At 35.0% G+C, this 13,106-nt stretch overlaps 1 protein-coding gene across 1 annotated transcript in view; it reads left to right on the top strand.

The window, feature by feature from the left end:
- The window catches only part of LOC110372625 (ankyrin-2), a 61,033-nt gene that overhangs the window by 30,028 nt on the left and 17,899 nt on the right, over positions 1-13,106 (top strand). The window contains exons 20-37 of the mRNA XM_064041786.1: positions 243-363; positions 936-956; positions 1,310-1,429; positions 1,720-1,824; positions 2,167-2,327; positions 2,642-2,767; positions 3,087-3,175; positions 5,962-6,169; positions 7,210-7,236; positions 8,705-8,864; positions 9,128-9,293; positions 9,638-9,850; positions 10,044-10,165; positions 10,447-10,616; positions 10,919-11,059; positions 11,160-11,336; positions 11,438-11,601; positions 11,860-13,011. Coding sequence (XP_063897856.1) covers positions 243-363; positions 936-956; positions 1,310-1,429; positions 1,720-1,824; positions 2,167-2,327; positions 2,642-2,767; positions 3,087-3,175; positions 5,962-6,169; positions 7,210-7,236; positions 8,705-8,864; positions 9,128-9,293; positions 9,638-9,850; positions 10,044-10,165; positions 10,447-10,616; positions 10,919-11,059; positions 11,160-11,336; positions 11,438-11,601; positions 11,860-13,011 — 3,443 coding nt within the window. The remainder of the gene's footprint in view (positions 1-242; positions 364-935; positions 957-1,309; positions 1,430-1,719; positions 1,825-2,166; positions 2,328-2,641; positions 2,768-3,086; positions 3,176-5,961; positions 6,170-7,209; positions 7,237-8,704; positions 8,865-9,127; positions 9,294-9,637; positions 9,851-10,043; positions 10,166-10,446; positions 10,617-10,918; positions 11,060-11,159; positions 11,337-11,437; positions 11,602-11,859; positions 13,012-13,106) is intronic.

Raw genomic sequence — 13,106 nt, forward strand, 5'->3', positions numbered from 1 at the left:
CTTTTTCTGCGAGTATTGCACTAAAATTAAAGTTGCCGTAGTCATTTGATTAAATAGCTACTCAAAACAGCACTCAAAGGGTGATCCAACAAGAAGTAATTTTCCATCAAGTGTTTGTCTACTGGCACCATTTCTATAAATGCATGCCTGAAAACAAATGTGATACTCAGAGTTAAATGTTAAATTCCAATGGCCTCTCATTGATTTAGTTACTTAATTTTAAAACCTTCCTTTCCTCTCAGGCTCAGTGAATGGTATGCCATACCAGCCTCAACAAGAGGTGGTGGTGAAGAGCATCAGCCGCTACAGCACTGCGCAGGCGCCTGAAGGGTACTGCTACAACGTCGATCCTACGCAACCCAAGTCAGTACTGTGTTACACACACTAATCATTATCTGCCTTGCCTATTTCCAACTAAGCTGGAATAGAAATTAATGTTTAACCGGATGCAGCTGAATATCAGTAATTTACATGGAGCGACTGCCTATCTGTTTACCTCAATCCAGTTTTCCGGAAAACCCGGAGAGAGTGTTCAGACTTTTGGTATTCTATCCGATTGCTCGTAACAACTGCCAAGAATTGTACAAATGGCAGCTGGCACTCACATATTTATTTAACGAGCCTTTCGAAGTACGGAGGAACTCAAGATGGTCATCCATCTAAGGATCGGCCGAGCTTAACCTTACAGTCGATGTATTACTAACAGTTTTTTAACAACATTTTATATTCTAAGCAGATATTCTTATAACTGATTCAGAATTTAATATCGTTCCGCAACGCGGAAGCTCAAACGTATACAAATCCGAAATAACAATAGTAAAGTAATAACGCTTTTAGATTTCAATGAAACGTTTTACGATGGTAACATTACTATTTCAGAATGTAAACATTTATAACAAAATTCGCTCTCTGCGCATGCTCTCTCGGATCTACAGGAAAAAACTGCAGTGGAAGAAGTGAGTAAACGTTTTCTTTAATTTTTTTCTTACTTTACTTTATGTAAACTACATAATAAATATTTTGAAATGTTAATAAAATATGATGCGATATTTTCCATCATTGTTATATCATGACTCATTTTTTGAAAATTTGTCCCTTAGAACTAAAATGGATTTTAATATCCAAGAGAAATAATTATTATCTAGTACGGCTAGATCCTTTTCCATAAACAAATAAAAAAATATATTTTGGTGACTAGGTACCAAAAACAATACATTAATCTAGAGTGCTTTTTGATTTCGACTTATAATTTACTTTGGTTCTGAATTTCCTCACCACACGTATAAACATTTTTCTTTATCCATTCCAGCTTCTTAGTATCGTTCCTAGTGGACGCGAGGGGGGGTGCTTTACGTGGTTGCCGCGGGGGAGGGGTGCGCGTCATTGTGCCACCTCTCTCCGCTCAGCAGCCTACTAGGATTACTTGCAGGTATGTTGCATTGGTAGCTAGTAATAATAAGGTAAGAATATTTAAGTATGAGATCCACTATCCAAAAAAAAAACATTTCAAAAAGAAAATAGCTTGATAGAAGTTAAAGTGGCAGTTAAAGCTGATAAAAAAAAAAAACTCAAATAAGTGTTTTTTTTAAGAGGCAGAGAGTGACATAAACAGAATTTGAAAAGCAGAAAACAAAGAAATAGATGAATGGATAGAAATAAAATAAGAAAAATAAAACTGTATATAAACTCTAATACATAATTATGCTGCAATCCTTCCAGATACCTGAAGCCATCCCGTATCAACCACATGCCACCTCTGATGGAGGGAGAGGCGCTCGCAGCCAGGGTTTTAGAGATGGGACCTGTCGCTGCTAAGTTCTTAGGGTATGTTACAACCTCGACAGTATATATTTAAAGACACCAAAAAATTCCTCAATATAACAAGACTTCAAGCAAAAACTTACACATTTTAAGCTGATTGGCAATGGCATTCCCAAAACTTGTTTAATGTACAAATATCAGTGGCTACATTTTGAAACTACACAATCTTATTTTTCATGTCCGACCACCTGAACTATGTTTGCCATGTGCCTATGCCAATAATTATTTTATTTAGTTTTATGAGCAGCCCAAAGTCAAAGTCAAGTTCGTTAGCAAATCCACAAAATTCTATATACATACAACCTTGAAGGAACTTCCTAATCTGATCACAATTTTTCTACACAGACCAGTGATCCTAGAAGTGCCACACTACGCCTCCCTTCGCGGCAAAGAGCGTGAGATCGTAATACTGCGCTCAGACAACGGTACCAGTTGGAGAGAACATAATGCTGATGCTACCGACGATGTAGTGCAGGACATCCTGCATGAGACTCTTGAGATCGAAGGTAAGTTTTAGTAGAATATTCTAGAAGCTTCCTCTCAGTAATACAGAAGTTATAAAGCAACAAGCAAGCAAGTAACGTTTGTGATGACCATTACGCTTGTAGAAACCTGTTGATGCTAGGCAGCATTAAAGTAAATGAAGGAGAATTAGTATTTTTTAAGGCAAATACCTAATAGACTAAAAATGACGTTGATATTGATTTCAGTTTAACAATGCCTAATGATTGAATTGATTCTAAAAATTGACAAAGACTCAATAACAAAATAATTGGAAGTAGTGTACCTAAATATGAAAAATCCTTTTATATTTTTACAGATACGAATGAGGACGAGAAAGGTTGGGACGCCCCTCGAGTCACCAGGATCCTAACACATGACTTCCCGCAGTACTTTGCTGTCATATCGCGTATAAGACAAGAGGTCCACGCTATTGGACCTGAAGGTCAGTATAACAAACTATCAAACAGAATGCTTGAAAACAGTCATAATGTAAATCTAAGACAAAAATATAAATCTTGTCTTTGAATAGAAAACTCCTTGATGAACATAAAATATACGTCGGCGTTCGTTAGTGTTTGGTACACTTATACGATTAGCTCTGTTTTTCCAAAGCCTTATTTCTTTACTGTTAACCGATTACAGCCAATCTATTCTAACTTTGAAATGATACATACACAAATTGCTAGCCGCATCGAAGACCTTATCTTCCATTGCAGCCAAAAAATATACCTAATAAATGAAATCAATTTCCTTATCTATAGGTGGCATGGTATCCAGCTCAGTGGTCCCACAAGTACAAGCCGTATTCCCACAAGGCGCCCTCACCAAGAAAATCAAAGTCGGCCTACAGGTAAACCTATTCAAACCACGAACAGGTGTTAAGGACAAAAATCTCAAAAAGATCACTGTCAATAACGTTTCTAAGAAGAAACGATTCTCTCTAATTTGGTAGTATTATAACCTTAATGTATACTCAAATGAATTTAATCTTTTAAGCTGACATAGTCAGACAAGCTTATGAAATGTAACGAATACTTTAGATAAGGATACAGTTTCACTTAATTCAGTGTTAGCTTTAGACACTGTGTTCATTAATGTATTATTATTTGTAAGACTTATTTGTGTTCTCATTGTAAGTTAGACATTAGTTATAGGTTCGGCAAAATATTTCTGATACTTGCAATATGGTGATGGTAACATCGGTATCTTCAATCAAGTAATTTTAATCATCATCAGCCTTTATAATGCACAGATTACTATGTGTAGTTAGCTACAGATTTAACAGTCGAATTAGTGGCTTCGTTCCAACTAGGGAGTTTGAGATGATTTAACTACTACTAGGTCACCAATAGTAATGAATCATAGTACTTGTATGAGAAAAAGATTGAAATTGATTTTTTATCTATCGAGCATTATATTTCTGCTCATGCGGATGGTACTCTTGGCGTGCATTTTGATTACGTTCAGGGTCAGGTTCTGATAATTAAATTATAAAGGACAATGCCTAAAAACGTCCCCACCCACCAACAGACTTGAAAGTAGTGTCATTGGATGCGCCTCATTTAATAGATCATTTCTTATTATGGAGACATATTCCAAAAGTATGGGGTTTAGGAACTATAAGACAATTTAGTATCCTTAATAATCAATTAACTTCAAGTTTGTTAACCAATTACTCAGAGTTGGGTGGACCGATTTTGATGTTTTTATTTTTATTTTAAAGAATCTATCTCAAAGTTAGTCTAATTTAATTTTCATCAAGATCTTTTGAGCAGTTTTTTAGTTATCATCGGTTAAAATAATCGGTTTGGAGAGACAGTGTAGTTCTGCGTAAGGACACCTTAACCACCTCCTACAGAGTTCAACTAAGTGTCATTGGATGCGCCTCATCCGCCAAAAAGATCCCGATGCAAATTATATCGGACTAATGTTGAGACACGTTCTTTGCATTAAAACAAAAATAATCAAAATCGGTCGACGCAACTCCGAGTAATTGGTTAACAAACTTGAAGTTAATTGATTATTACGGATACTAAAATGTCGTGTATTTCTAAAACCCCATACATTTGCAGTAAATCGTTTTGATAATCATGATCTATCGAAGGATGCGCTTCCGATGACACTAGTTTCAAGTCTGTTGGTGGGTGGGGACAGGGTCCATACAAAATCCGGCATTGTCCTTATAGTAATTATTTCTTTCAAAGAGGCTAGAGAGGAGACCCTTCAAGAATCAGATTATATTTTGCCAAACACAGTCTAGTCATTGCCATATTAAAACAAAAGTACAAATATGAATGCCAAATTTTTTTACTAACATTATTTTGTATCCGTTTATTGGTAAAGTATCTTTATTTAGCGATTTATATTATTATGATGTATCATCACATATCGTAGCCATACATACAGCTCATTTATATTTTAATAATTATATACGTGATTATAAACAATAATTAGCTGTGACCTGTTTCATCGAATTCTGAATCTAGAGAATTTTGTGAAGATGTTAGTGTCTTTTTAGAAGTTATAGCTGATTTGAAATTTCGAGAAAATCATAGATTTGATGAGACAGGTATTTTGCCATTAATATAAGTTTCTACGTTACTCCTATAGGGATATGTCATACCCAATAAATTTAGAAATTCACTTGAACTATTTATTGTAGAAGGGAGTTTCAATAAACCATTGACAATTAATTTTGTTTTCAATTTAAGCAAAATTGAATTCTATGAAATCACAAGAGAGTCGAAAATCGTAGGTCTTTCTCACACTGCGAATGTATTGGATTTTCTCTAGTTGGTCTTTAGGTGACATTTTAAGCATGATTGAAATAATTATTAAAGAAATATTATGAATGACTATGTGATATATAATTATTTAGTTAATACCTATGTGTGTGTTATAAGATATTATTATGTATTTAAATAAAATTGGAGTGACGTAATTTAATTAGTTAAGTAGTATCTTAAGGATTGCTAAATTTATTGGGTAATGTCTTTCTATGCTTTATATTGAATTGTTACTTGGATTGTTATGCGAAGTTGTACTACTAAAGACCAAACGTGAGACTTGCATGATGTACATATATTTTGTGTTGCTATATTATTTTGAGCTTGTTTATTATCAGAGTGTGTTGCATCTTGATTTAATGCGCATGTGTGAGAAATAGATGAAAGTCTGAGTTGAAATTATATAAATGTGTATAATTTAATTTTATGCTTTTCCTGTGATTTCATAATGTTCATATTTGCTTAATTTTGCACCGACCGCTCTTCACCACCCTCCAACCATTTCGTTTATAAGACTTTAGCTGGTTTTTTAAATACTGTAGAAAATGAAATATTACCACAAAAATTCCGTACGAAAATAATTACGTATGCGAGATTTTTCTGCTTGAATTATCCTGTAAAGTGGTAAGTATTGATTCAATGTATTATTTTCCGACACCGCCTTTTAATTTAAAACTACACCAGCATGATGCTTTGGCGACGATAACGTTTGGTCTTTGGAATGTAATTAAAAAAACTAGGATAACCTGCACATCTATAACAGTAACATACTTTTATAGATGTGCAAGTCAATTAAAGCCTTCCTGGAGATCACCATGTACTAAAAATGGTCAAACTATCAACTTTACAGGCACAAATAATCGATTCAGAACTTACTGCAAAGCTACTCGGTCGCGGAGTAGCGGTATCGCCAGTAGTTACTGTAGAACCGAGACGAAGGAAATTCCACAAAGCCATCACCTTGAGTATGCCAGCTCCTCGCCCTCATACCCAGGGTATGACGAACCAGTACAGCACATCTTCAGCTCCGACGTTAAGGCTACTCTGTTCCATATCAGGTACAATTAAAATAGTTCGCTTGTATTTAAAAAGGCCAATCTGATTTGTTACTGAAACACTTCTAGACTTGACGCAAGGTTTTCATCAAATACCCTTCGACATTGAATTTCTGTTAAAATAACAACCAAGTACTTTTAATCCATGAAAATGGTTTAAAATATGTATGGATTAGTTTGAAAAATACAATCAATCATATAAAGTGTTTCAGTAATAAATAGATTAATGCAAATGTGTTGCAATGGAGTATGGCTTATGTTGGCTATATCGACGACATGCTTTGCCAAGGAAGGTAAGTGTGCCTACAGTTAGGTATACAGCTTACAAACAATACCCAATTGAGCTTTAATTTGTGTTTGAATATTAATGCAACTTTAAAATTATAAAAAAATATTTATATGTTATTGGAAAATAAATACTATAAATTGTAGCAACAAATATCAATCACAAATTACGGTTTTGCAAAGGGAATTGTGGACTTTGCTTTTAAGTTCGCTTGATATTAAAACAAAAAGGAAATATAATTCTAATACCAATATTCCATTACAACACATTGGTAATGTAGGATAGACAAACAGAAATCATTACAAATCGATTTGTAGGTAACGAATATAGTTCTACATGAGATCGGTAGACTATAGATTTTGAAATTTTAAATTTTTAACTAGAGTATTGATAGTTAATCGGAATTTTATAGTCTTTTTATCTTAAATCATATTGGTTAGTGTAGAACAAAGAATTAAGGGTTTAGTCTGACTCCCCATTTTATAGAAATCAGGATGAGCATGTTAACGAGAAATAGCGTAGTTTGAAATCATTTCATTCGAAACATACATGATAGTGGAAGGGAAAAGAAATTATTTAAGACAGTGCAAGAAAGCAAACGCTTATAGCAAATACACAAGCAGCTGTTGGGGCCACGTCCCTGTGTTCGTAATGTGCGTGTCTACATTGTCTTTGTTCTCGTGTGTTTGTGTGTGTTGCACGCTCACCGTGTGTGGCGCTAAATAATGTGCTGCCACCTATCGGCGCGCTTCAACAGGGGTATTTCGCAAAAGATCTCTCGAAGGTAAAAACATTAGAAATATTATACAAAAACAAAATCAAAATGTCGGTTTAAGTTTCGTTTGTTTTATTTGAACCGTTAATTTGTCTGAAACTCTTGAACTTATCGTGTTTTTATTTCTCATAAAATCATTGTTTTACGATACTTATACTCGGCAGTGTCGTCTGTTCGAGTATAATTATCAGATACATTGTTTTTTTCCCTCTATCACTTTTTGAATGCTTTTCCATATCTTGCTTCTCATACATTCTTCCTCTATGCACGGGCTGAAATTTTTACGCTTTGTTAAGTCACGTTCACTCTGTATCATAACCATAAAATGAATCTTGGGACGTCAAGAGTTTGCACAGCAATACGATCACAGAAACATGTCGGTTTAGAACGAACTGTACTAAGACAACTAGAACTCCAGGAACTGCAACTGTATTGGCACATTGTATATGGTTGAGACACGATAAATACCTGTTTTTAGTATAAGCGTAAAGATAAAATATTTCGATCCGGTGCCATCTTCATCCTCATGATCATTCGACGTCAATGTTCCCTTTTTCGTTACTTTGCTTGTAAGAATCAAAGATTTATTTCCAAAACGGCCTATCAGTTTTGTTCACATCATCTTCTCTTATTTTGTCTCGTTCCTATTTCTTGTCATTGTTTCACTGGACACGTTTTTATTTCCATGTTTTCGTTAAGTTCGGTTGGATTTTTGGATTTTATTTCAGTGAATGTCCTTCGAGAGATCTGTTTTCCGAAAAACCTGAACAGCAATTTTGATGATTCGTTTTTATAAAGTAAAGTAGATTTCATTTTCATTTTGTGAGACAACAGCACTATTTATAAGAAACAGGTGACAGTTCACAGTGTGCCACATTAGTCACTTTTTCATTTTATAAACTAATAAAATGGTACGTTATTTTATTATTTATTTGTGTGATGTGTTGTCTTTGCTTGTTGTGTGTTTGCTATAGGCCGTTTTGGAAACATTTTATGTTTAGTTTTTCTTTATTGATTTGTTATTGACCTGTCTTTCTTATTTCTGATCTATCTTCTACATCGGTTATTTACATTACTTATAAAACTTCTGTGTTCTTATGTTTAGGTTTAAAATACAAAATTATCTTGACTTGAGCAATGTGAAATATGTATTTATTACTACAATTGAATATTTTTATACAAGTAAATCTAGTCGACTTTGTAGAAAAATTAATAGACTGTATAATATCTATGACAAAACATGTACTGTGTAGATAAATAATTACAAGCCTGCTTTGGCATGCATAATAAGGTAGACCCATCATCATGGCAGTTGGAAAATAGCGTATTAGCCGCAAATTACTGCCTCATAGCTTTCATCTGAACAGACAAAGAAAAAAGCATTATAATCGTAGCAGTATAAAGTATATAATTGCAGAGCATGTATTTAGTTGTATTAAAGCTTATGGGGGATAAAATGAAGATTTTACAATGGCAGGTGGAACGAATCGTGCGCACTGGGAAGATGTTACTGAGAATACTCCTCTAACGTTTGTGAACGACTGTGTTTCGTTCACGACTACTGTGTCGGCTAGATACTGGCTGATTGATTGCCGACACGTTGAGGATGCTACCAAAATGGCGACAGAGCTATACAGGTAAATCTCATACTTACTGATAATCCTAATCATACGTTTCTAAAAATATATTTGCTAATCCAGTTTTAAGTTCTCGAGCTCGATGAATCACATGTTAAAACAGCTTACAGAAGTGCAAATTAAATAATTGCTTCGTTTACTTCTACAATACCTCTGCTGCTTATTTTATTACGAATCAAAGGAGCACAAGCTTAAGACCCATACATTAATATACAACATACACCATACAGCTTTCAAATTACTCAAATGCGGAATAATTTCAGGGAAGCAATCCACGTGCCATTCATGGCCCGTTTCGTGGTGTATGCCAAGCGCACTGATGAGTGTCAGGCGCAGCTCCGCATGTTCTGTGTCACTGATGATAAGGAGGACAAGACTTTGGAGCGCATTGAGCGGTTCATACAGGTGGCTAAGAGCAGGGATGTTGAGGTGAGAGACATTAAGATGCTTATTATCACACAGGAGCTACTGAAGCTGAGCTGAGCTATTTATTGAAAAACATATATTATAAGCTACTTCTTAACAAGATATGGGGAATGTGTGAAACCTATAGTTACGAACATTTCCAGTTTGTGTATAATCTTAAAGAAAGTCATATAATTCCTACCAGTTCGTTAATCTTTGTCAACGTCGTGTGATAATATTTTGTTACTGATTTAGGATAATGTAGTTTACTTTCATCCCAGAGCCTTGGTTTTTTCAAGGTAAATAATATTACATTGGTTAGCGAGTTAAACATTATACTTAATTCTTTCACTAATACCATTTCACAGGTCCACGAAGGTAAACCAGTATACCTCGAATTCGGAGGCAACTTGGTACCTGTAGCGAAATCTGGCGAACAGCTGTCGATACCATTCCGTGCATTCCGGGAGAACCGAGTGGCATTCCCCGTCATGATCAAGACGCAAGACCTGGAGCCTATCTGCAGGTGCCAGTTCATGAGGGACCCGAAGGTGCCGAAGGGTGAACCTTCACCAGCTCCTGTAAGTTCTTGCATAGTATTGTTTATTTTGAAGAGCTGTTAAGGAAACTATTTTTGCGGGTATTACCAGGCTACCCCCTAAATACTCAAATGTTACTTAACTTTTAGTTTTATTTGAAAGTACATAATATGCCGCAGCTGTTTATGTATATTGAGTGTTCTTTAAATAACTATAATTGTGTTTTATTACCCAGATTGCTGTGCTTAACATTATGGTGCCAGATGAGGAGAGAACGTCTCCTATTCCGACAGAAACTGTGCCCATGCGCACGGAGGAACAGGAACTCATTTGGAGACAGAGACTTAGTGATCCAAGGTTCGTTAATAGTTAAAGTATCATTACTATGTAATTCGTCATTTGTACTTGAAGATCTGCAATTACCATCAAATGCAGAAATGTTGTTGCGTAGGAGCAGAGCTAAGTGTCGGATTCTCATTCTAATGAGGGTTTGATATATATGCGATCTATTAAAATTGTTATTTGTTAATGTTATGCTAGTCATGAAAACTACATTGATACTGAACTCAAATTTTACATCTAGAAGATTTAACAGAACCTGAATAAACAAAAATGTCATAAATTCCCAATTTCCACAGACTGGAAGACATTTGCAACCTCCTCGGCAAAGACTGGGTAGCGTTAGCCTACGAGCTTGGAGTCAGCGTGGCCACTGTCAACCAGATCCAAGCCAAGAGGATCACGGCGGCTGAGCAGGCACAGCTCATGCTGAAGCTGTGGAAGACGCAGTCGGGAACTAAGGCCTTAGGTAAGAGATAAAATATTTTAAAATAGGTAGTATACTCGTAAATGTGAAGAAAGAAATTCACAAACCCGTCTCGGTGTGTCCGAGGAAGTGAGTTACAAAAACTGTCGGATTGAATACATTCTATTTTTAGCTGGTTAAAAAAGGCTCGAGGAATTAGTACGAAAGAACTTTATATGATAATTAATGTTGTGTCCACTATAAAGACCATAATAACAATCATCTTTTTGTTCATAATCACGCCATGTGATTTTGTCGTGATTTTACCTATTGTATTTACTTATTGGTAAAATTACCTTTGACAGACAATGCACTGGAGCTGGCGTTATGTCGTATTGGCAGAGATGACATCATTGCTCCGCAATCAGATTTAACAAATGAACGACGAATTCAACGAAATATATACCAGGAAAGACAAGCTTCTGAAGAAATTGAAGCTTACAAAGGTATCAGTTAGTGACTACGATTCACTCAATTAGTTAAAATAATATGATTTTAAATCCTTAGACTTTAAGTTCAATTTTAATGCTAATTTATTTTATACAGCAGAAGAAGACAATAAGCTCAAGGATAGGATATACGATGAAGATCAAATAGCTGAACATAGAGAGTCTGAGCATGATCAGGACGAAGCCAAGTATTCACCTGAAGAGAAGTCCATAGTTGAAAAGAGTGAAGTTGAGAGAACTCCTACACCAAGCGAAGATAGTGAAGAAGATGAAGGTATATTTTATTTCCTTGACATATTAAGCACAATTGTTAATTTAAATTATCACCATGGAAACTATCCACGAAAGATATTAATTAACTCGGTTTTTTCGCAGACGTGAAGCGCAGTGTAGCGGAAAGAAAAGAACAAATAACGAGAAAGTTGAGTTCTAGCAAAATACCTGCCTCAAAACAGAAGAAAGAGATTAGAGAAGAAATTATTGAAATTAAGACCCAAATAAAACCAGATATTAAGAAGTTCCAGGATATTGAACAACAGGTACGGTTCGCTTGCTTTGTAGAATGAAACATGCTTTGTTTTTATAGTAACTTAAGTTAAATATTGTAGTATTGTAATAATCTTATGTATTCGTTTATAAGTATTATTTGCGTTATATTTTTTATGAGCATTAGTTGCCTGAAAAAAGGAATAAATAAATGAAGCAAATAAATAAAAAAACGCTACTCCAATATTTACATTAAAGAAGTAGTATTATTTATTACCAACTATACTTCAGTGTTACTATTTATTTTATAGGTAATGGAAAAAGAACCAAAATTAGAAAGAACACGATCAAAAACTTCTCCTGACACGGTTGAAGAAGAAAAAGACGTTGACGTCCAAGAAGTTATTGAAGTAAAGAAGGAAGAGCCTAAGCCAGTAGAACGACCAGTCGAACAGTTCAGAAAGTTCGATCCGTCATCACCAGCTAAGCCAACTCCCAAACATCTACAAAGACATATGAGAAACGAGTCAATGAGATTCCCATCAGGAGATTTCTCCAACGTTACCATCACTCCAAGAAAATCAGTGACTGCTGAAACTACTGAAGTGAAGGTAACCGAAACCAAAGATACTTTTACGAAAGAAGCGATTTCCCAAAAAGAGATCGTCACGTCTAGAGTTGAAGAGAAATTAGATGATGGTGATAAGTCTCCTGATTTAGTTGTAGAAGAAGAAAAAGACATAGCCGAAGCTCCATTAAAAGCTAAAATCAGCTCTTTCGAATCAAAAATGTCAAAAGAATCCTCAATTGAATTACCCAAGACTACTGTAAAATTAACAAAAGAGGCGTTAAAGAAACATACGCTAGAACAAGATCAAGGAATTGAGTACACTCAAGAATTTGTAAGGGAACAGTCCAAACAAATATCTAGTATGGAAACTCATGTAACTCACAAAGTATCCGTCGAGACTGAGAAACAGGTTGAGACGGTAAAATCTGTAAAAGAAACTATACAACATTTCGATTCTAAGATAAAATTAGAAGAAAAATCTAAACCATATCATAAAACTATGAGGACCGACTCTACTTTAGTACAAGTATCTTCAGAGGAAGACAGCGAATTTTTGAAGAAATCTACTGACTCGGAAACAGAAACTGAATCTCAAACTACCGTTAAGGTAGACAAACTAGAACAAAAAAGTAAATTTAAAATTGATAGAGATGTTTTTGATAAGAAGCCTGATGACACGGGTGTGCCTAAAGACGCCAAAGATAAAAAAGATGATGACGAAAAAAAATCAGGAGATGACGATGCGAAAGATGATCAACCTGCAATCATGAGAGAACAGAAGTTAGAAAAGCAACTTACTCAGGAATTACGCGCCAAAGTTAGTGAAGAGGAAATCACAGAAACTTTGGAAGAAAAAGACGTTTCCGTAAGTGAAACATTTTCTAGAGATAAGGTAAAAAAATAGAAATCTTTGCACATCAATTTTGATCAACTTTACAGATGTAACAGTTATTTTTGAGATAAATAAATTATAACTTTTTGTATTGA

This window comes from Helicoverpa armigera, chromosome 26 (assembly GCF_030705265.1).
Source record: "Helicoverpa armigera isolate CAAS_96S chromosome 26, ASM3070526v1, whole genome shotgun sequence".
NCBI classification, from domain to species: Eukaryota; Metazoa; Arthropoda; class Insecta; order Lepidoptera; family Noctuidae; genus Helicoverpa; species Helicoverpa armigera.